Source organism: Schistosoma haematobium, chromosome 1 (genome assembly GCF_000699445.3).
Source record: "Schistosoma haematobium chromosome 1, whole genome shotgun sequence".
NCBI classification, from domain to species: Eukaryota; Metazoa; Platyhelminthes; class Trematoda; order Strigeidida; family Schistosomatidae; genus Schistosoma; species Schistosoma haematobium.
This window is the reverse complement of record NC_067196.1, coordinates 28,215,479-28,241,105: the sequence shown is the minus strand read 5'-3', so window position 1 is coordinate 28,241,105 and position 25,627 is coordinate 28,215,479. Positions and strand designations below refer to the sequence as shown.

At 30.7% G+C, this 25,627-nt stretch overlaps 2 protein-coding genes across 2 annotated transcripts; one reads left to right on the top strand and one right to left on the bottom strand.

Annotated features, from left to right (window-relative positions):
* Positions 1-1,797: 1,797 nt before the first annotated feature.
* On the top strand, positions 1,798-3,144 carry MS3_00006734 (uncharacterized protein). Its single transcript, XM_051214969.1, has one exon. It carries the CDS (start codon positions 1,858-1,860, stop codon positions 2,734-2,736), a length of 879 nt encoding a protein of 292 aa, XP_051073626.1. The 5' UTR covers positions 1,798-1,857; the 3' UTR covers positions 2,737-3,144.
* Positions 3,145-7,212: 4,068 nt separating this feature from the next.
* Positions 7,213-24,554, bottom strand: MS3_00010090 (uncharacterized protein; the record flags this gene model as incomplete). Its single annotated transcript, XM_051218426.1, has 8 exons — positions 7,213-7,754; positions 10,020-10,229; positions 11,824-12,115; positions 13,194-13,374; positions 15,407-15,639; positions 18,713-18,899; positions 21,684-21,966; positions 24,284-24,554. 8 exons carry the CDS (start codon positions 24,552-24,554, stop codon positions 7,243-7,245), a joined length of 2,169 nt encoding a protein of 722 aa, XP_051073625.1. The 3' UTR covers positions 7,213-7,242.
* Positions 24,555-25,627: the final 1,073 nt, after the last annotated feature.

Below are 25,627 nucleotides of genomic sequence, written 5' to 3'. Positions count from 1 at the left end.
GATCTGTCGACTATGGACACCAGCGATTCCATACCGAATAAAAATAATAAAAATCAGGTCTAGTTGAGCGTGCATCACCTCAAATCAATGATTCAGAGTTCAAGATAGCATTTCAGTTTTTTTAAATTACTCATTAGCATTCTATTTTACTATAGGCTACCATTATAAGAGAACAAATACGACTGTATAGCTGAAGTAAGTGAAATCATCGAAAAAAATTTCATGGAATTGTCTTCATTCTTTTCAAATTACATAATGGATTTCTTTCGTTATTTTTTAATAAATTGAAAATTGACGTGTTATTCGCTCATTTAATTCATCGGTTTTATTTTAGGCCCAAAACGTTAGTGTAAAAATATTATTTGTGTTATTACTTAATAGTGTCTATCTTTTCTATCAGGCAAACATTACGACGAATTAATCTTCAAGTTCAGTTGATTTTCAGTTCCACTGTAGTTAAGTTGAAAGAACTACAGTCACTTCAGAGACCGATTCTTACATTTTACTCAGTGACCTGGTATATCTGTAGAAACTTATAAACTTATTAATTGTCTAAACGTCATAGCTTTCTCGTATTTTATGTAGACCAAAGATGTTAATATCAATTAAAATTAATCTCAATTGAAATGCTGAAAAACAGCTTGAGAAACATATAAGGTAAGTTAGCCTTAAAGTGTTTAATATGTGAAAGTCTGTTCGTATTATTTGTACACTTCTTTTTTACCCTCATACTATAATGTTTTTTTTCTTTTTTAACATGTCTGATATTTTTCTAGCTCTTCTCTCAGTAATACATGCTCCAAGCATAAGATTTATGCTCATGACCACAGCCATTGTATTTTTCGTAACATGTGCAGTTATAGGATTATTAAAACTTCAGTGGAATGGTGAAAACTTCTGGTACATTATTCAAATTATTTATCATAGAAGATATGATCATTAACATACAAACCACATTGTTTAGTTTTATAGAAAAACACTGAATACTTCAATGGATCATTCGTCGTTGGATGTGGGTAGCTTATTTTTTTAAAAATTGTTATAATGATTCAAAGCAACTAGTCCCTTTAATAAATTCCGATAATGTAATAAGAAGGCGAAGATTATCGGAACTATGTGATATATTAGCGCAATACTGTTATGTCCGAGTGGAGATTAAATTACAGGTAACTCCCGAGGACTATTAATGGACTAATATTCTATAAATATTCTTATTGTATAATTATTCAACAATTACATTACATATATTTATATTCCTCTTATTATAAGCTTTATTTTGACCTATAACTTATTATTGTACGATTTACGGTTCTTAAGTTATGTTCAGCTTATTAACTACTGCCTCCCACATCCACAGCCACTTTTTGGGCTTATTTGTGTACAATATTATTTCCTATTTTATGGTACGTTGCGGTTTGTCTGATTGATATATAAACCAAGTATGTCTGAAATAAATGATCTGCTCTGATTCTGGTCTGATCTGCTCTGATTCGGAAGCTGGTATCTTGTTCTGGACTCAAGTGGAAGGGCTCGTAGGACATAGGACCAATAAGGACACTAAACTGCCCACACCGGTTGAACGTCATTGGTTGGCCTAGTGCGAAGATTCGTATAAGTCGTATTCGGATTGGTAGATAAGTCGTGTGATCGAAAAACCAGACACCCAAGGTCATAACAATTGGCGACAGGGATTTTGGCAAAAACAAAATAATTGGGAGACGCAAGGTCATAACAATTGGCGACGGGGATTTTGGCAACAAAGAAATAATAATAATACAAGTGGTGACTCAGATTTTGGAAATAAATTAGCTGTATAATTGCCGGTGATTTTTGGAGCTAATATTATTGGCAAAAAAAATGTCGATTTCTTTCGAACAGTTGCGGTTAATATTACAGCACCAGCAGAAGATGTTTGCCTTGCAACAAGAGCTATTTATAACAGTTTTGGGCAGACTTTGCATTCAAGCAGAAAATAAGAAATCTATGTATCATGCAGATAATGGTGCAGTAATGGACATTTCAGGAGCATATCCGGTGCAGGATTCAAATCCCTCTATACCAGAAGGAAAACGTAATATTGGTAACGTGTCCAGCTCAGAGCAGGAAAATATTGTGCTAAATGCACATGAAGTTGTGACAATACCAGATGATCAGGAGCCAGATCCTGTAGATGATGCCCAGAGTCCAGAATCAAATGAAACACTACTGGTACTGTCTAGCTGCGAAAATAAACGTCAGCTCGAACAAAATTGTGGTCCACGTGCTACTAGTCGAGAAAGCTATGGTGACTCGTATTCAGAAAATAACTGGAGCAACACGATGAACCAAATTGTACCAGATGTTACTCAAAATCACCGGAAGACAGAATTTTATATTGAGTCAACTTATCCCATTTCTAATGACAGTGTGCCAGATATTGATTCTCAGAATAATGCATATGATTTTGATGAAACTTCTTATAACAATGAGGGAAATATGTCAGCTGAGTCGAATGATGGCCAAAAATCTAATTTAATTCTGTTAGACGTTGACTTTCTTAATGACTCGTTATCTGCTAACGAGATTCATAATGAATTTGAAAATAATGAACTCAGATCAAAGGCCGTTCATCATCATCTAGTCATTTTTAGTGGCTTCTCCAGTCAATACGAGAAACATGGTTTAAATAAAGTCCTACTAGTTGTATTTTGGAGCCATAAGGACCCAACATTATTTCGAGGAGGAGGAGAATGTTGAGGAATTTAAAGTCACATATGATTCTTTTTTTTAAATCAGAATCTAAAGTTGGGTTTTTCAAAAAAAAAAGGGGAGGTGTTATGTCCGAGTGGAGATTAAATTACAGGTAACTCCCGAGGACTATTAATGGACTAATACTCTATAAATATTCTTATTGTATAATTATTCAACAATTACATTACATATATTTATATTCCTCTTATTATAAGCTTTATTTTGACCTATAACTTATTATTGTACGATTTACGGTTCTTAAGTTATGTTCAGCTTATTAACTACTGCCTCCCACATCCACAGCCACTTTTTGGGCTTATTTGTGTACAATATTATTTCCTATTTTATGGTACGTTGCGGTTTGTCTGATTGATATATAAACCAAGTATGTCTGAAATAAATGATCTGCTCTGATTCTGGTCTGATCTGCTCTGATTCGGAAGCTGGTATCTTGTTCTGGACTCAAGTGGAAGGGCTCGTAGGACATAGGACCAATAAGGACACTAAACTGCCCACACCGGTTGAACGTCATTGGTTGGCCTAGTGCGAAGATTCGTATAAGTCGTATTCGGATTGGTAGATAAGTCGTGTGATCGAAAAACCAGACACCCAAGGTCATAACAATTGGCGACAGGGATTTTGGCAAAAACAAAATAATTGGGAGACGCAAGGTCATAACAAATACATTTTGAACAATCTGATCACATATATACTTGTTAAGAACATTTATATATAAAAAAATAAAAGGTCGACTAGACTGGAAATGGGGTAAAAGGAGACAGGGATAATAATAAGAGTAATAATAATAATGTGAACACAATTTGAAACCTAATTGCTCTGGATAATAAGCCGATAATGATTCAGTTTTTGATCGAAAAAATCTAGCATTTAAAAATGAAAAGTTTATGTTCATGTCAATAGTAAAGAAACTGTTGAATGAATTAAATTATAGTTCTGAGAATATGTGGTGAAATTTATGAATTGAGACTCACCTTCACTATCCTCCCTTGTTAAATACATATCTTTAGACGATTTAAATCAAACATTGAACTATTACATCAAAAAAGTATTGAGAAGAATAAAGAAAAACTTTGAAAATACTTAATAAAATGCCAAAAGGAAATGATCTAACAAAATAGTATCTATGATCAGAAATTTCAACTGAATTTCTTTTCGATTTGTTAACAATGGTAACATATATAGAATAAATTAAGGGTCGATAATAGTGTAATTCTCAATGTTATCTGTGCAGCAAAAAAGGATGAATTTTGGAGACTTATCGGAAACATAAATATGATATTTCATGATATCAAATAGTCTAGTCACAATCAACTAATTTAAAGAGAAAATGGTACACAAGTGAGATTACAAAGATCATTCAATCCTATTGTCTATTTAGTTTATCTTAACACAAGTTACTCAAAATTTCAACTAATAGGTGTACGAATTTTAATTTATGATATGAATTTTTTAAGAGGTTGTTTTCATTATTAATTCATATTGTTTACAAGAAAGCTGTAAAATAAACTGGTATGAATAGCCTTTTTTGTTGTTGTATTGTATTACTGAAAGAATTCTATTCACCACATAATATTAAAGAATACAGAGTATGGTTATAACTGGAAAAGGATTAACTATTGATTTTTAACTTAACCCCCCCCGCCGCCGCTGAATCATTCTCACAACAATAGAAAGGTGTTTTGTTACTGTGAAGTTGCAAACAAATAGGAAAAAAATGTTTCAGTATTTGTTTTTTCTTCTTTTTTTTGTGCCTTTTTTCTAGTAATTTTTTCACTTATCAGATTTTAACACCTTCTTCCATTATCTTTCTGATTTTTAGATTACATAAAATCAAGTGTAATTAAAAAAATTCAAGGGAAAAAAGTAATATCTGTTATAACATATAATTGTATTCATTTCATTTACTTATTATTTCCATATTCTTTTAATACACCATATTTCCTAATGTTTTTCTCTTTAATCTCTAATAACTTTACACATTAAGATGATAAGAGTGTCAGCCTAAATTTACTGAGTAGTTGAAAGATTATATAATTTGTATCAGTGCATTTCAATGGAAATTTTCAAGTTCTTATTCATAATTATAATCTCTTACTAAACTAAAATAACAAAATCAGTTTCTGTCTAAAATCATATTAATATCATGAATCAACCAGATAGATAACAACAAAAGTCATACTGTACTAACAAATCTGTTATGTTGCATTAAGGTTGAGTCTTCAGTTACAAATATGTTTTTTACGAAAAAAATTCTAGAACTTGATGATGATTTCTAGCTTGATCATAAAACCTTATCATCAAAAGCTTCAAGAAGATCAATTTCTGTTGTGATGAGAGGTGTCCAAAATCTAATACTCATATATGACATGCAACGCGCTAACCCCTAACTAACTACTTGAGCGAGAACAAAAGATTTGACGAGGAAAATATTGGGCCAACGAATAAAATGCATATATATATATATATATATACCCTATAGAAAATCCCTCCATTTCTTAGCCAATGAAATATACTTGTCCTACAGGTCATTTATGATTTCCATCGATTGACCTCATTTGGCTACTTCTGATTAGCTCACCATATCAGTTTCCAATTTATAGTGACAGAATTTTATTTATTTTAACATTTTTACAATGGATGCTATCAGAAAGTATTTTGCCTAGTCGGCCATACTAATTGCTGTATCATTCCATCCACAAATTTCGCTATGCTATAACAAGAATGTGGTTAAACTACGGAATTCTTCTCTTTTAAACCCAATTTATTTCGCAAAACTAATAAGTACATGCTCTCACTCGTCTATTTAACCCAACGTTCAATAAACCCCATACATGCTCTATCCCTTACAACATCGAAGAAAACTTCACACCCACAATTTAAGCATTGCTGGAAATTTGTGGTGACCAAATAGAATGAACTTGAGAGTAATAAAACTGTATATAGATTAGGCATTGAGTTGTAAAAGAATGGTGTGAGTTGTACACTTTTTGTACACGTACACTTTCGGTGAATAATGCATCATTCTTGACTTGTATTGTCCTAGTTAGTGTACTTTTAAATTAATCTTAGTGCATATAGAACATTAGTTCAATTTAATTGGCTTAAAAATAAGTTTTTTATTATCAGGGTTAAATATCGACAACCTCTGAGCCACCTAATCGAAAAATCTTATTCTTGAGTTATGCGTTTTCTTAAATGTTATTAAATTTCGGTGGCAATTTTTATCAGTCTTTTACATACTTTTTTCAATAAAAATATTTTTAGTTTTACATTCGTAATTAAGAGTTTGAACATTTTATATGTTGAACTTTATCGGTTATTTCATGGTAACCTTTATCCCAATAAAAACGTTTTTCATTTATTTGACTGACCTTTAAATGGTATATGAACGCAAACAAATACTGTCATTAGAAGGCATTACTCACTTTTATGATGATAATCATTTTAGAAATGATTTTAAGTGATTACAACGACACTGCTAATCTCATTTAACAAGATACAGGCTATAATATTCACTTTTATATTTCAACTTACTGACAAATTTGATGGAAAAGCATTGAATTACAATACACCGCATATCCTGAGAGACGTGAAGAAAATTTGGGTTATATTTCCTACAGATTTTAAGTTCGACTACCTCCAACCGCCATCTAATCTCAACATGATGTACGTAATGTCAAGTCACCTAGATAGTGACCACATTGCAACTTTGTTGATAGGGTTCGATCTGCACTCGGAAGGACCTGAGACGCATAACATTGATCACCACCCAGTGATCAATCAATTGTAAATACAATTAATGTTATAAAAATCAATAAATCTTTTATTATACTGCCAACTTTTTGATTTATTCGCTTTTTTTCAGTGTTTTAATATATCAGAGTTCTATATCACATCTTTCACACATCATAATGAATTGATCTATCATAATTACGGATATCATTTTCAAAATAAATGAGATCAGTTGATCGTTGTAATATTATATAGTGGTTTTCTATGTATTTCAGTCTAGCAACACTCAACATATATGAATACTTTTTAATCACCATAAAGATATCACAATAAATATCAGCAATTCGATTTTACTTGGCTTGATTAGGTTGTATCTCATAAGTTACTCAGTCTGTACAAAAATGTTTCACAGACTAGTTATCGTGCAAGATGGATTATCTATGGGCTATATCATGTGAAGGTTATAATTAGTGACTTTTTAATCACTAAAATAAACTTACCTATCAATTTCTTTTTAAGAATAAAATTTAAGTAATCAGCCTCAATCTTTATTGACTATCAACTTTCACTAATCAAGTCTAATCAGTCTGTTAGTGATATGAGTGAAAATAAAGTCTAACTATCTATGTAGTCTAGTAGTAGCATGACTCAGTCATGAAAATCAAGTACCAGTTTTGTGTTTACAAAAATGAAAATAATATCTACTGACTTAAAGTAAGAGAACACTTGTTTTATCTATATATGTAGTTTTTCGATATTTCATGAGAAATCTAAAAACTTTACATCCGGACTAGGCGGTGGTGGTTTAATTAACATTGGTAATGAACTGGAATGATTAGTTTGATCAGTCAAATCAAAGGAATTAAGTCCCAATATATTTTTGTTCCAGTGTTTTTCTGTTGAGACAGAATGACGTATTTGTGGTAGAAAAGATTTTGTTTTAGGTTTCAAGATGATCAAATCAACTGAATCGACAAATTTGTATTTCTCTAGAGCGATGTAATTTCTGTCATTATTGTTTTTACTATTGTTGTCTTGAAGTAATCTTTTACGATCTGAAACAGAACCTATTGTATGCATACGTTCAATATAACCTGGATGACGTCGGCTAGACCAGTAGGAATTATTGAAACGGCTTCTATTCTCACTAAAGCCGTCATTATCTTGTTCATGTGTACCTTCTGTTGGCCTCAAGAGTTCCACTTCTGAAGTACAATTGATAACGTTTGAATCCAGTGATTTCTTCCTGTGGTGTTGATTATTAACATTCTCTAAAAATACAATAGGACAGTTAAAACTTTATGATAGCTGTTATTTTTTGAAATTTACAAACGATAGAAAATAAAAGTACTCTGTTTGTTTCAGTAAGTAAGCAAATCAATTTACTGAAATGTTTCAAAGAAGCCGTTTTAACGAAAGCTGATAAGATCTAGCTGAACCACTTCTTGCATACTGATTCCAAATATCAAGCTCTGTATAAATGATGTATTTTTTTCGATTTTAGTGTTATCCAAAATGGAATCATTGGTGACAAGTTTTAAATAATACATTATCTATGATTTTTAGCGGAAATTTTCCTAAATATATGATATGATAAATGAGGAAACTAGATAGAAAAAGGTTAAAGATGAAAACTTAAATTGTTTGGAGATATAGATTTAGTCTACAAGAGCACTGTTTATTAACATCAAGGAAATTCAATAAGTCGTATTACCACCAGACAACAGAAATAATTAAGCGAAATAATATCCACCAATCAGGAGAGACTTGTTTATGTTCAGCTAATCCAGGTGGGTGAAAATGTTGACTGAAAGGATACACGATAGATTAGTCAATTGACTTAATACTTATTTGAACAGAATTACAGTGGAATTATTAATCTCATTTCTGAAAACAGGATCGTTTCGCTTTCTTTTTTTAATAAAATGATATGCAATTGGAGATCATATTTCGAAGTACTCTGTGTGAATTTAGTGTGGTTGATAACCACAAACTTGTTCAAACTTTACCTTGCAATCTATTGAAAATGATTTTAATCTAATTTATACCGATCAGTATTGAATAAAGTAAACAAATGATCTGTCATTTGAAGAAAATAATAGACGAGTAAAGTGTAATAAATCGAATGATTATTAGTCAATATGCTATTCGTCTTAAGTTTTATTAGGCATACGAAGGTTTCTCTATCAACTTTACCTAGAAGTGCATTGTCTACAAATACAGATATCATTTTTATACAATTGATGTATATGAGATTTTTCCGGTTGGATTTCACTTTTTCCTCGTACACAGTACTCCTTTATCTGGGCTTGAGACCGATAGCAACACTAAAAAAGATCCAGATGGAGCCCAATGGTTATACATCTTAAAGAATTAGTCTTTAAATTAAACATAAACTGTCATTTGATAATTTATCATGTTTAGTCAATTAGTTCTCCATAGTAAGTTATCTTTTTACTCCAATTAAGCATAACTGGCAAACTCCAGATTTTACTTTACTGAAAATGCGAAACAACCATGAGAATTTCTATGCACATTGAGTTTGAAATATTATGTAATATGGTGTGTTGGAATTAAAATGAGAGAATAGCTACATTGTTTGAAAGGAAGTATGAAATGATTCATCGGAATTTTCATTTCACATACTTCTATTAATGTAGCTATTACCTCATATTAGTATGGAGTATATCTTGACATTGAAAATACAATCTATTCATACCATAATCGTTTTCAGTGGTGTCGTGTGATTTAAACTTGTAAAGCTGTGAATAATCTTATTCTTCCCAAGACTGATTTCTTGGAATCAAATGTTTTGCTTCTCTTGTCTGAATATGTACATTGTTACTTTTTAATCCTCTGTTTTCTCTTGTCAAATAATTTTATTTTTCGATTGTCAATTAGTGATTAGCGTGGAATATTTAAATTAATCCCTTTTATTGATATTCAAGACTACAATTATCAATTTTTGTGAGCATATGATTTCCTTAAATGCATTTCTTACTATGATTCTCTCTTATAATATAAATATATTGAGTGAACAAAGTAATTAAATATTCTTTTATCATGATAGCTGATAAGATGACACTGTAGAATTCACTCGGTAGATCATAGTATGATTTGTAAGCACTTATTGGAATTAAACAAACGAAATGTAATACAGTACGATTTATTTCAGGTAGACAGAATAATTTTATAGACTTCATGTAAGTTTTAGAAAAAACAACATCATAAGAAGAACCTCTATATGAACGGAATCCATTATAAGTTAAATTATTCTAGATTTCTACTAACTGATTACTGAGTAATAACTAATGCCGTTTTTATCTTATCTTTAGAGTTTACTAGATTATGTCGGCCAAGGTCCTTCTACGCTTAGTAGTCTAAGTAGCTCGAAACCCTTTCACTGAATGTTTCTATATCGTTTCTCAGTGAATCAACTTGATGATGTCATTCGATTATTTTTATTTTATGAACAGCGTTAACAGAAACCATCAAATAGAATTATTCATCTGTTAATGACTTTATAAGTAATTTACCAATCATAAAATTTAATTTCAATTCATTCTTTGTTTGTTTCAAATTATCCGTACAAATTTGATCATTTTTCAGTTGTTGACTTTTATTCAATATATACTGAGTTTTAGATCTGCGAAGTAGTCTCCCAGGCATTATTTGCCATATAGCAACTGAATTTGAACCATTTTCAAATGAATCATTTATATTAGATAATGAATTCTCGTTTTCCACTAAAAATAAATCAGAAACAGTATCTTGGTTCAGTATGATTGTTTGAAAAAATAGAAATATAAGTACTTGTAGGGACTATAGATAATGGAAAATAATAGTGTTGTGTTTTAGTAATTTTGTTGAATGGAATTCATGAAAATAGCCAATAATTCAAATCAATATTTTATGTCTTTTGAAAGTTAACATTATTTACTTAGCTGGTTATATTTACTTATTCAAAAATTTGTGGCTTTGTCAAACCGGTTAACTCTAAACCTTTACAATGAAGTTATTATTTATCATTTGGCAATAGCTGACCAAAATGTTCTTGGGATATCTCCTTGTTTGTAATGTCAGATATGGATGATTATTTGCCAACCTTGTCGACTACCTCCAACCACCACCTAATCTCAATATATAGTGCACGCAGTGTCGAGTCACCTAGACTGGTGGCCACATTACAACATGGTCGATAGCATTCGATCTGCACTAAATAAGGACTCGACACACATGATATTGATGACCACCCAGTGATCAATCAATTATGAATATAAAAAGTATTCAACGTGAATGTTCATATTTTCTAGAACTTTTCAAAATTTCTGACTTTCATTTGGAATCATGAATTCGATTACTACCTCGATTTGTTTCTTAAAATTAAATTATATTCAAACAGATTACAATACCCAGACAAAATGTGAAATAGAAAAACTGATATTTTAAGAAATGTAATTTCGTGAACTTTTAGTTTTAAACTATTATTATTAGTTAGTGTCAATTATGAGATGTAATACATTTTGTACAATTGCTATTTTAGTCAATGATTGATAATAGAAGAATTCAACATAAGTTCTTGTTCATAATATATATGGGACATGTCAATTCAACTGACATACATTCATGTTGATAGTTCAACTTAAATTATCATACATCACTTACAATTCATTCATTATTTCAAAATCCAACACCCTATTTACCAACAACCAATTCGGATTTGGTAGATACGAGTTTTTCTAAAGCTTGTGATTTCATATTTTATTAGCACAGACTGATAAAATCAATCTCGAAAGAATTCAATAATCATATATCGGTTTGCCTATCAGTTACCACACTTTGTTTAAAAATAAGATATGATGGAAAAACTAAGAGCAATGAAATACGAGATGTAAATAATACATCAAAGTTGCTTAATCTTAGTGTAGTGGACAGAACACGGGTTGGGACAACCGAGCTGCAGAGAATTACAGTTTCTCGGTAAAATAGGAAAACCATATAGCAAATCGTTAATTTGCAAATTATTAATCCATCATATCAAACCGATCTGTTCCTGTTGCGAACATCAATTCATTGTCTCATATTTCATTGTTCATACGTTTTCTTACAAATCGCATTGTGTTCCCGCTCTTTCTTTTTTGATCTTCTCCCATCTTCTGCTGCCAGACATTACGTTTTTAACTCGCGTCATATACTACTTACACCAATATAAGTAGCACGCACCACATTGGGACATTCAAACGCAGATAACTTATAACACTACAAAATTTCTAAATTACATTAATATCAAATTTCTAGAAAATATAATTCAGAAAGCAAACATGATTTCTTAGATCTTACATAAATTTCTTGATTGTATTATATCATTAGTGTAGTACTTTTCTTGGCTAGATGAAGATGGAATCATTTCACCTAAATTGTAGCTTGTTTCTTTCAACTCTGAATTTTTAGGTAATAAAGATGGCCAATTAATTGGTGATGTATAACATCGGTTCATGTATAAACTTTGTAGATTATCAATAGAACTCATATAATAGTGCGGAGGAGTTGGCTCAGATCTTTTTAGTCTGAACTGTTGAAATAGTAACAGGTCACTTAACAGATGTGACTTTGCTTTTAATTCATCTTGTTCCTGAGTAATATAAATAATAAATTGAAAAAAACGGCACCTTATTTAATAATAAAAGCTGATGGATGAATAAAAATAAAAGGAATTAAGCGAAGAGAAGTTTCTTCCCGATTAAATCACTTACTTAAACTGTAAATGATCTCGTCAAAAAGGAGATTTTCTTCGCCGAATTCTATTTTTATTCAGCGACACAATTGGTTATTTTAATTAGCTGATAAATGAGTACAACACTAAAACATGTTTTTTTTAAAATGGTGATCATTTGATGAATGTTTATTTTGTGTTCGATTTGTGTTGAGTAAAAATAGATTGTAAAGTTAGTTCAGTATTAATTCATAAATATGATCGATTAATTTAGTTGTTAGTGTGTAATTACATCAACTTATCACCATGTATACCGGTGTATTTGACTGATAAGTTTAAATTATAGAACAGATATTAAGTGAGAAATAAAAACTGGCCAACTGGATTTTTTTCATAAATTTTAAGTAGATCAATATTCATTTGTTATTAATTTATAAGTTGATGAGTAGTTTGCCGAATAAAGGAATGAATGAACATGACCAATTAATCAATCTTCGAAGTGAAAAACAATTTTTCTTCGGAATACAATTGTTTATGAGATGAAATGTACGCATAATTACTTGAAATGCTTTGTCTATAAAGGTTACTAATATTATTATATTACATAATATATTACATATTATATTATCATTATATTATATATTGTATTATATTATTATTATATTATTATAAATTAAATTTAGGCGATTACTGATAATCCATGACGGTTTTCCAAATAGCTTTTTAAGATATACCGACCATTCATACACAGAATGAATTGTTATCTTGTCGGATAAAAAATCATAAATTTTTACTTGAGTGTTTATTAAAATATAATCATACATATGTATATGAATTTAGTGATAAGGAGACTTCTACAAAGGAAGTTGTATTTAATTTCGTTGCTAGTGTAAATTCAACTAGAAATGTTAAGTGTGAAACATATCTCTATGATAACTACTCTCTTTATTTTAGTAATATAAAACAAACGACTAAAATTCAAAACAATCCGACTTACTTGAAATGGAGAATCAGAAACTTTTCGTTTATCATGTCTAGAACACTGAGATTTTAATAGTTCGTTCAAGAAATACGGTTTAGTGTGCTGGCGCTGTTCCAAATTTACCCCATTTGACTTCAATGATTCATTAAAAGAAATAAGTTTCTGGTTTGGTATGGTAAGTTCTCTAGTGAATAAACTAAAATGATTAAATCAAATTTCAAAAGAATGATACATTTCAGTGTTTTATTGCTAACCTTTACAGTGAAAACTAAAAGAATAACTATATAATACTTGTTATCGCTAAGATAATCAGGAACGAGTTATAAAAAGAACCTTTTTTATTTCATCAAAATCATGAACTGATCAATGTTAAACCACCATTGAAAACCTGGGAGCATTGATTGACTGTTTCTTCCTAGTGTGGGACTCCTCAGTAGTATGAATCCACGATCTCGCACACAGGATTCAAACCTAACACTTTTGGTCTCGATTATCTTAAGTCGAGATCGAACTTCTATGCCTAGGTTTCATGCCTTCATTTCAATAAACTTCTGGGTCACCCATAGTTTTGTGATAATCCATGATATCTAAATAATGTTATGATGTTTCATTCTCAGAATTAAAACCATTCTTTGATCTAGTGTTTACTGACTCCATCAGTTTCATTTCAAGCATAGTAGCAATGATACTCACAAAGTGTGATATGAAATCACTTGAGCGAATGAGTCTTTTTCATATATCCATTGCAAAAGGACGAGATCATTTTAATTATTAGCTTTCTGAATTAATTCGAAATTGTAATCAGAAACAGAGTAGGATATTTGTGATGTGTTTCACAATAATGGAACTAATTGGTTAAATTTAAGCTCGTATCATAAATAAACTCAAAGAAATTGAGATTACGCGTAACGATATTTTCATAATATTCCAACTTATAAAAGGGTTATGAATTAGGTATAATATTTCGAGGTTTAAAATTCTCCAGTTTTTATCCACTTTATGCTATCTAAAATGGATTATTTTATATAAACTACCACACATATAAATAGTTAACCTATCTTTTGCAGTTTGTTTAACTCTTAGATTGGTGGTTTAATAATCAATGGTAGTTTAGAGATGAAGTTCAGTTTGACGGTTGGTTATCAAGTAATCGTGTTATATGGCTAAAGAGTTAAACTATTAAGTTGATCTAACCAATAAAAATAACTTAACCACAGTACTCACTGTAACAGTAGCGGTAACTTCACACTAATTTGTGTTATTAAGACTATCTCATTGAAATACTTCAATACTCCAGTCTCTGGTGTACTTTATAAGTAAAGCAATAGCCTAATATGTTTCTCGTTGAAATTTATATACTATTTAAACAGCGACATCGACGTTTGTTTGCTGTCTAATACTTTAAATATAATTCACGTTTTTATCAGTTTTATTTACATAGAATTAGGAACTATGACTACTGAATATAAATCAGTTCACACTCCTTCAGTTGATACTCCTTTAGATATCTCATTGGATACTAGTGACTTCTAAGATCAGCAAAGTTCGATCCAATGACAGCCAAAATCACGGTCTTCGAAAGCACATGGAACGACATCACTTGATTTTTGATGTTATGGAGGGGTGGGTCAATAAATGGAGCGTTTGACTTACAGTTCAAAAGTGGCGTATTCGGCAACCAGGTGGTATCATTAGTCTTCAAACATAGGATACGTTTCTAGGGCAATTACACGAATTTATTCCAAGCAAATGATTATTCAAAAACTAACTGGTATTTCAGATGTTAGCGAATGGATTAAGTAGTCAAGGATCCACAGGTTTAAAGTTGTCTAAATGCAATTAAGAGTTTTATGCTTTCATACATGATCAGTACTTTCTTAGTATGCGCGTACTTAAGATAAATATATAAGTCTCTGCCTAGGCAACTAGCGTATTCCGGTTTTGACTGAGAGTGGAATCCAGGAAGCCTATTTTTGACATATTTGGGAATTGTTGGGTGTAGGTGCCTGGATCCCAGTGTTGATGTTTAAAAACTAATGTTATTAAACTTATGACCGCTTGGCTACATGGGAACAATCTGTTCATAAAAGGCATATGTCGATTGAGATTGATAAATAATGGCCCTTAATAGCCACAACGAATAGACTTAAACACTTATATACACAACCACCATATCTGTTTCTATTTAATCTAGAAACAAAAATTTTCTATTGACATAAAGTACTAACATTTGCTGGTCATCTCCTTCGAAACCACATACATCTTCTGAGATTTTTGTTAATGAAACCTTACTGTCAGAAATTCTTTTTTCTGACCTTCTGTCTGATTCAATGTTACTTGTGCTAGGACACAATATAAGACTTCCTTGTTGAATATGTCGACGTATTTGTGCTCGAGCCAAGGGTAACAATCTTGCCCTTAGGGCTTGTTCGCTTATATGACAGGATATCATCCATCGTGGCTAAAATATAAGAAAAATGTATAAACATTTGGCTATAATCAGAACTTCTAATATCATGCAAATAACCGATAATTAATGAATCAGAGTATCGTTTTGTTCTAAAGTTGCCACTCGTATTGTGGTATGAGATATTTATATTCACATAAGTAGTATTCAACGATGATCAGACATAGAATGTATTTCAGTGGAAGATCGAAAGAGAAAAATGGAAACGGAAAATGCATGATCAATGAAATCTGAGACGATGGACTGGTATTTGCTAAAGGAACAGTCAACATTGAGGCAATTAAGTGATATTTTGCAAATTAATTTTTTACTGTATGGTTCTCAGATTTCAGTGAGATGTGCTGTAATTTTGTGCCCAAATACATTCGACTGTCCCCACTTGTGTTCTTGTTCACTACAATATGACTAATATTTCTAGTACACAAGATATCTAACTGCATCTTTCCAAATATTATTAAACAAAACGATAATCATAAAAGATGGCTTCTTGGAATTGATTAATAAAAACAATTTCGTGGATTAATTGAAGTTAGACATTAACACCGTTGGATGCCGGCTAAGTGGTCTAATGGTTAAACGCTCACGCACGAGACTGATAAGTCCTGGGTTCAGACTCTCGTGGGGGCAGGGTTGTGGACGCGCACTGCTGAGTAGTCCCACAATAGGACCAAACGGCTGTCCAGTGCTTGCACGTTTTCCATAGTGGTCTAGTTTCAACTGACCCATGATTTCAACTATTGAAATTTCTAAAATCTCCATAAAACCTCTCCTGACAGAAAACAAACTTGTTTAGAATGATAATGAAATGTGAACCGATCCACCTATTCAAGTGAGTAGATGCAACACCATCAAAATATTAAATCATTTCGGTTTGATTATTTAAATGAAAATAATTAAACAATCATTACTTTACATTCACTTGGTATTGTTTGGCTTGTATCTTCCCACTGAGGTTTTTAAGACTGCAATTGATCAGTCTGTTATTGGCATATGTGCATACTGTGCGTATGCCTAGATATTGCCTTAATTCACAAGCTTTTTGTAGGCAATGATGGGTAGTGGCTAGTAGTAGAACCCAGGATGCGCGTTTCGTTCTATTTGGGACTCGTCAGCAGGATTCCACTGCTAGCCACTATCCATCATTGCTTACAAAAATCATTATTTTAGTTTCAATTTCTGTTCTGCAAAATGGTAAAATTATTTTTAAAAAAGAAATACAATACCATCAGATTTGATTTATTTCAATTATTTACAAAATTTTTAATTAAAAAAAATATAATTCACTTGAAGGATCTATCTGAATAATGATGTGTAAAAGGTAAAATAAATCAAAGTTTATATAAGTGTTAAGGTAAGTGTAAAGTGTTAAGGTAATTCAATGATTGATTTTAAAATTACCTAAAATATTGACAAAAGTGCATTGATTATTGATTTTTCAGAATTGGTAATGAAATGGAATAGCTTCTTGTAAACTAAATATTAAGTTGTGTGTTTTTTATTTTATTAGATACTATATGTTCCCTGCTAAGTATTTAAATTACGGTTTTATTCATTTGTCATCATTCTATCCTTATAAGTCACTATGACTACATCATTCATAATTATCAAATCTGAAAATAGGTCTTGTTTAAGTTTGTTTTAAATTTTATGCGCTATTGTCATTATGAACAAATTTCGATAGCAAGTTTTGGAGCTTTTCTGTCATTTCCCTAGTTCTTGTGTTAATTTAGTACAATCGTCAACTCTATTTGTATATTTGACTGATTAAACTTTGTTCCAAACAGAAGAGTATAGATGATATGTTATAATATTATTCTAATGAAACATTCTAAATATTGTTACACTTACGTTATTCACTCTAGATATAATGTACTTTTAATTACAGATGACCACATTCGGCTAGTTCTATCTAAACAAACTAAATTTACCCCAAATCTTACTTATTATCTTCTGTAATTAATAGGTAATTTAAACTGTATAGTATGATGTAGTGTAGACTAATCTATAAATGTAGTCAATAAGGTTTAGCAATTAACTTATCAGTAAATTGAATAAAACGTAACAAGTTTTATAATACATTTTCCAATCTAGTCAACAGACGTCTAATGTTACCTTAATAAGGATTCACCCTGAACTATATTCTAATACCAACTGATTGTCACTGAGTGCATAATCCAAAACTGACGTTTTGTCTAACAAATAAATCATTTAATGGTGTAAAAGGCAATACATTAGGCTCAAAGAATCAATTAATTTATAGATCCATATAAAGCAATACAGTTTTCTGAGTCTTTTTATATATTCATCCATTTGTGGGTATATGATCATCTTTTCAATACTAAAAGTAGTTAAACGTTAAGAGAATATTCTAAATCCATGATGACCTTTTAATAGTAATTAGTGAATTAGATCTGATATAGCTATTTGCTTATATTTGTAAATCACCTATTCACTAGTTAGTGGTAATATACACAGGCTAGAAAACCTTTAGCAAACCAATACGGCACTTTACTGGAATCGAGTGAAAATTAAAGTCCAAATATAATGCTAATGCAAAATTTTTGACTTAGTAAATTGTTTGCATCCAAGTTTAATTTCAATCAGTCGACCAAATCGGGAACGGTGAGCGTGTAAAACTCGACCAGGACTAATACTCTTTAAGTGAACATTAAATTTGATGACTTCGTGCATAAGAGCATTTCTAGGATAAAAAACCTAAATTTCCAACAAACCAGAACCGAATAAAGTTTAAATATATTACGACTATATAAGTAATAAGTATGAGGTCCAAAATATCATGTCAACATAGCATGTAAGTTTAATTTTAGATTGTGCTCAATTTTCACTGGTCGAATAATGAAATCTAGTGGTTAGTGAGAATTAATCTGTTATTCTAATTTATGCCGTACACTGCCATACTCAAACACTGTATGATAATGTTTCCAGATGTTTATTCCGCGTGACAGACGCAGTTTACTGGATTTAACTTCAATTAATCTAACAGTTTAACTCACACAAAGTTCACAAATCTTACAAAATGTTTACAGAATGATAGTTTTTATCTTACCATACAAGAGGTTTCTTCAAATACATCATTTTGTTCATTTCTTTTTATTTTGTAATCACTGACTAGAGTTTGATTCGCATCTTTTTTTCGTGATGATATCTGTCGAACAAATGACCGACATTTTTCTGGCTTTGATGCCAACATAAATAGTGGATTCCCGTTACCTTTCTGTTTAGATCTTTTCTGTCTAATAAAATCATTTTTGTGATGATAACAGAATGAAATAAATAAAGGTGTTTTGCTTTCACTGTTCAGACTAAGTGGTTTATTGAAAAAAAAGGTTTTAATAGGATATCGTAAGAAAATAAAAACCATAAAGTTTAGTGACATGGTCTCTTTCCAACGAACCTATTATCAAGCTGTACAACCATAGATATAATTGTTGTAAAAAAGTCACTTTCATTGAATTGCGCATTTTTAAATGAAGTACTTTAATTACGTGTTAATGGATGGTCAAGTTCAGAAATCTCTTTGCAATTATTCTCACATTAAATCCATGGAAATCTCTCAATTGTTTGAACTAAATTGAAGTCTCGGAATAAAAGTACTGAAATAATTTCTGTAATAGTTACATAAAAGCCCAAGAACTATTTTTGACTGTCATGTAAATTAAGTACAATCAAGTGTTGATTTGGTAATTTGAAGTAGTAGAATTTAGTTTGATATACTAACTTGTAATTTCAGTACTTCCAATATGTACTCTATTAGATACGAATGGACCAACACTGAAGTCAAAGAGAAAGCAGTGGGCACGCTTAAAGGTATTAAATTTGTTACTTGAATTCGGTGAGTAATAATTTACTAAGGAATTATTATTTAGGACAAACACCATCATTACTCAAAAGAAATTCTTCAAAAATCAGTTCCGAATGAAATTTAACACCTATCATATATGAATAAGTTCTGAGTCAATCTTTCACATTAAAAAGATTCTACTACGTGGTTTATCAATTTTAAACGAAGTTATTTTAAAAGTATAACACAGGTTTTAGTAAATACCTTTTGGTTTGAAGTTTAGTAGATCGTGTCTAGTTTCAGCAATACTATTATTTTAATGGTTGAGATCATGAGTCCATTGAATCTAGAGCACCATGGAAAACCTGGAAGCACTGGACGGCCGTTTCGTTCTATCGTTGGACTCCTATGCAGTGCGCATACTATTATTGCTTGTACCAGAAAAAAAAACTAGACTTTGATATTCATAATAATAGACTAACTGCCTCCAATATTTTCTTATACCACTATAACCAAATGCGATAATACTTAATGCTACTTTGAACTGAATAACACTTCAGAATAAGAATTAAATGAAAGCAGTCTTTAAGTACAGGTAAGCTTCTCAAACCCAAATATCTAATACACTCTAGAAGAATTTTGTACCAAAACTAAACACTACTTTATCGTCCTCTTTGGATGTTTGTGGTTTCAGAAATTACATAAAGCCCTTCATTAAACTTTTTTCAAGAAGAGAATGATAAATTAAGCTCTAATAAATGCCTTGGTATCAATAAAATTCACCAAACAATTTTATGTGGTCTCTAGGATGGTTTTTGCTTCAGATTTTATTATCTAAAAGGGGATAAATCATATCAACTTTAGAATAGTTTGCGGATATATATGTATAAGCAAACGCTACATAGAATCGGTTTTCAACGGGTAGACTGAAAAATGTTTAATATTTCATTGATCAGTAACTCATAAAGCTAATATTTTGCTACCTTATTATATTACAAACGTGTGTTGTACGAAATAGTTGGCCAGTACTATTTAATTTTTTCTTTGTTCGATTCACATCTAATGTAATGAATGTTACAAAGATTTTTATTCCATAAGATAAAAGACGAAATAATTGTGTTTTTAGTATGTGAATGAATCACTGTAAGTGATAATTGATCAATGCTCATGACTCCCAGTTCGGTAAGGTTACTCCATTTCTACCTGTTTTACTTCTCGCTGTCTACTGAATATTTATGTTAACATGATGAAATAAATTACTCAAAATAATGGGGAATATTGTTTCTCAGGGAGAAGATTTTGGAGGTGTTGTGCTCTCTGCTCTCAGAGATTTAATCAGTTGGACATGAGATCCTTTGTTCTGTTGATTATTTATTCTGAAACTTAGTTATTTCATTAGATGGTGTTTTTCACTAATTTTACCATCAGATGTTTTCTAATCTAATAAGTTGAACGGCAGATAGTGTCGAGTATATTGTTAACAGATCTAAGCAATACGGTTAATTCAGAAACATGTTCCCTCTTGACATGATCTTACTTGAAGAGGTTCTAAAAATCAGAAGTATATAACAGTTGCTTCATTCGATACTATGATTTTTAATAATACAATTGTGTTATCGAAAAATTCAGATATAGTCGAGAAAATCTTTGATTAAAAATCAGTAATGAATAATCTGATTTTCTAGAATTCAGATAAATCTACTGATCAATTGTGAACCGTCTACTAAAACAAATATTAAAAGTTGTAGAAAACTATTACTTTTCTCTGCTGAAATAATTACTAAATTGTCAGCAATCAAATTGAATATTGTAAAAATTACATTTCATTTAATTAATAACAGGTACACCTTACTGACGAGTGCTGAATAGCACGAAACCTGGATCCAAGGTCTCCTGCTGACCATCTTCAACCACCATCTTATCTCAACATAGTGTACGCAATGTCAAGTCACCTAGAATCGTGACCACATTGCAACTTTTTTGACAGGATTCGATCTGCACTAAGAAGAACCTGAAACACATGACATTGATCACCACCCAGTGATCAATCAATTATTAATAACATGTGCCTATAAGAAAGAAATAGTCTAAACTGACAGATCTATTAGAGTAATCACCTACAAATAATCACTATTTCTGGATTGTAAGTAGTTTTGATATATTCATATAAATACATACTCTGTCAAACCTTATCTTGCAAAACACGATTAAATAATATATATTCAAAAACCCTTACTTTACTGGTTTATTTTCTAACTTATCTAACTTCTTTGATGGTATCCAGACATAAGGAGACTTTAATTGACTTTCATGTTCTATATGATTCCACTTTTTCAATTGATTTTTAAGTAAATTCAAAGCAATTAAATGTTCTTCCGAATTTTTTACACATTCTTCATCAATCTTAATATCTTGATTATCTTCATTAATTAATTCACCTTCTTTAATTTTTCTATTCTCTATATGAGATCTTTTTAATTTTTCCATCATGAAATAAGCATAATTTGTTAATCTTGGAGCTAAAACGAAAATTAAAACAAACATGAATGAATTTTTAAATTAAAATAAACTACTAGACATTTAAAAAAAGCATTCCGAGATATGAATTTTACCTATTGTTGATTAATTTGAACTAGTTGTTAGATGATAATATTTTTCAGTATAGGGTTGTGGAGATTATTAAGTTATTGATTGAGATCATGAACCGACTGATGTTAGATCACCATTGAAAACCTGGAAGCATTGGACGGCCGTTTCGTCTTATTGTGGTACTCCTCAACAGTGAACATCCACAATCCCGCCCTGGGTTCGGATCCCGCGAGCTAGATCGTAGATATGCACTGCTGAGGAGTTCCACAATAAGACGAAACGGCCGTCCAATGCTTCCAGGTCTTCAATGGTGATCTAACATCAGTCGGTTCATGATCTCAATCAATGACAATATTTTTGATGGTTTGGGAAACAATACTTAATGGGTCTTACTGATTAATAAATAAATAATCACAAAATGAAGTCTTGGACTGCACACATATTATTCGCAAATAAAGTGTTACATGATCCCAGAAGTTATTAGGGGACCTCATTCATCCTTTCAATAACTAAAATTTATGTCATATGTCATATTATCAATGTTTGATTCATATCGTTTATTTAATAATGTTCATATTCTTTGGCGAAAGTTATATATTTTTTTGTATCAAATATAATTAAGGTGCTTGCAAAAACATTCATTTAATAGATAGAGGATGCAAGTGGTATGTTAAATGAAAGTATAAATATTTAGCTCTTATGAACTACAAACGCTTTCAAAGAGAAGAACAATAAAATCTATGTATATAAGACTCACTAGAAATCATTTACAGTGATGATTAACTCTTTTGAAGCAAACCGTAAGTATACTTATTTGTGATAAAGAACCGTAGATGATAACCTCTGTGCTCATACTTACTGATTCGATGTTTATCTGTTCGTTGTTACGCGTAAGTAGAACAGAACACTCCGAAATTCCTAGTGAATTTATTAGACTAGAACCCATTGGAACGAATTTGTCACTTCCGAATTATCTCTTATCAATCTTTCAATTATTTTTCTACTCATTCCCATTCCTATTATTTTATTTACCTTAATTCCAAATCACCTAAATAAGTGGCTGTTACTATCACCCTAAAACTCTTATTCCCATGGCTAGTAATAAATGCATACGTGTCTATCTTAAAATTAAATGTCGACAGATGTCTACAGATCAGAATGAAGAGAGAAATAACTTCTAGAGGGTTTTCCAGTAACACTAAGTTTCCTTTGGTATACATCTAAGGGTTACATTTACATAGATAATTGTATCGATATTACTTCTGACGTGCGCGTCAGTAAAATCCAAAGCTTAAAGAATGAATTAAACATAAACTGTACATTTTCCGTTCTATGGGAATAGTTCATCAAGCAGTGGACCCAATAGTTAAATTATTTTTGGATAAGCATATAATCAATGTTTAGTAGATTTTACTTCGTACTGTTTAAAATCGGTGCTATGATAAACCTTGGTAGCTAATATGGAAGCAATTAAATGCTCTAATTGAACATTTCTTTACCCTTTGTTTTAAATCATCAGACAGTATCCAAAATTATATTATCATGTTAGATAATATTCGTCCCCAGTTCATACGTTTTTATTTCTATGAGAATTCTTAGGATTACAGACGTATTATTGTTCAGAATTTACAGTTTTAAAATTCATATACATATTGTTAGTTCATTACCGGACACGTGATTTTAACTTTACTCTTATGTCAAAAACATATACTCAATTTAAATTCATTTAACATAATTTAGCGTCCGAGGTTACCCCTCAATCTTTTCCATATTCCATAAGTGTGTCTCAACAAAGTTTTTCTGTCATTTTTCTTTTATTTAATATATCATTGCTGCATGACAGCGTATAAATTTAGGTAGAGATTTAACTTTAAATGCTAACTTTCAGTATATTCATGTTTCGTATCTAAAATATTGGGTTCCACTATATCAAATAGTTGTTAATAACTCCAGATGCCTTAAATAAAATCTTTAATGGAAATTACACACTAATATGCAACACTCATCCATTAAATGAAAGAAAACGAACGAAAGTGTTGGTTATGACAGACTTTTTAAACGCTGAATTTAATGAGATTAATGTCAGTCTTATTTTGCTAACAGGGTTTATATAAGACATCGTCATATAATGATGACAATAAACCTAGTCAATATTCAGTAATTTTATGACAATTTGATCAAAGGGATAAATCTGTTTGCTTATGAGGTTATTTCATGAGATACAAAAACAGACAAATAGGAACTTACACCTATAAGCATATTGTGAATCCGAAAATATTGATTGCGCAAATGAATCATAAATTAACTGATATGGAATATCTGTAATGTTTATTTTCTCTTGATCAACCATTATAATGACATTATTACCTGAATCTTCAATACGTTTCCATAAATAATTTTTAGCCCTAAATATAAGAATTCCATTCATTAATTTCCTTATTGTTTCCCAACATGACGGATGACAACAATTCGGTGAATTACAAGTGTAATAGTTTCCAACGTTTGTAACAGTACGCATTATGAAGCTAATTTATAAATATAACTCTTGAATATATCATTATTAAATAGTTTAATCTAAAACTTTAAATTCTATCATCAATCAATTCTAATTTCGCACCAATGAGCTCCTACTTACTATAAATAACCAATGATAATTATAGAAGCTACATTTTCTGACGTATCGGTTTTTTTAAAGGTATCGTGTATCTAATTTTATTTTCAATATTTGGATTGATTGTCAGTTTCTTTAATTCAAGTATTTGAAGACATTCTCAAATGTATTCTCATGACCTTACACTTGTAAAATGATCATCAATGGATTGTAAACAAAATTATATATCTTTTCAATAAATCCTCTTTAGGTTCTACAATTATATATCCAAATTAGTAATCCAAAAAGTGGAAAAGTAAAAGGTAACATACATTATTTAAAGTTACAGCAATATAAAAGAAAATAGAAACGTTAATTTTGGGATGACTATTCTGATGCGTTGACTTAAATAATTTGAAGCGTTAAATGAAATTGTAAGAATAATGATCGGAATAAATATGGTTAACATGAGATGAGAGAGGTAATGATGTAATTCCAAATCACGAATCACGTAATATGTAGAATAATATGAATTAGTAAAATGGCGTGGATGTTGAATAAATTTCTGAAAATGTTTTTAAGCGTTATGATGCTAATGATGACGATAATAACAATCATAATATGTGTGAATAAGATAGGTTTAAGCCTTGAAAATACAAACAACAAGGTTGAATGAACAAAAAAAAATAACTTAGCCATATCATAAAATGATTGTACGAATTTGAACAAATTGATAAGAGATGAAAATACATTTCCGCATGCAAAGATCGCTTATTCTCGTCCGAATAAACGGTCATTATATAATATGTACGATTACTAATCTAACACAATAAGGTAAACAGATATAAAAAAAGATATCATATAGTTCATGAATAATCAACGTGAAAAACACAGAAAAAAAAAATTTCCCATACACGTAAAACTAATTCCAAGATTCATAATATAATATTAATTGAGATGAAGTCAAATGACGACTGACGTGCTGTGTACGCTATCGGAAG

Bases quoted from the DNA above. Each gene is read 5' to 3' on its own strand.
- MS3_00006734 (XM_051214969.1), top strand. From the start codon at position 1,858: ATGTCGATTTCTTTCGAACAGTTGCGGTTAATATTACAGCACCAGCAG.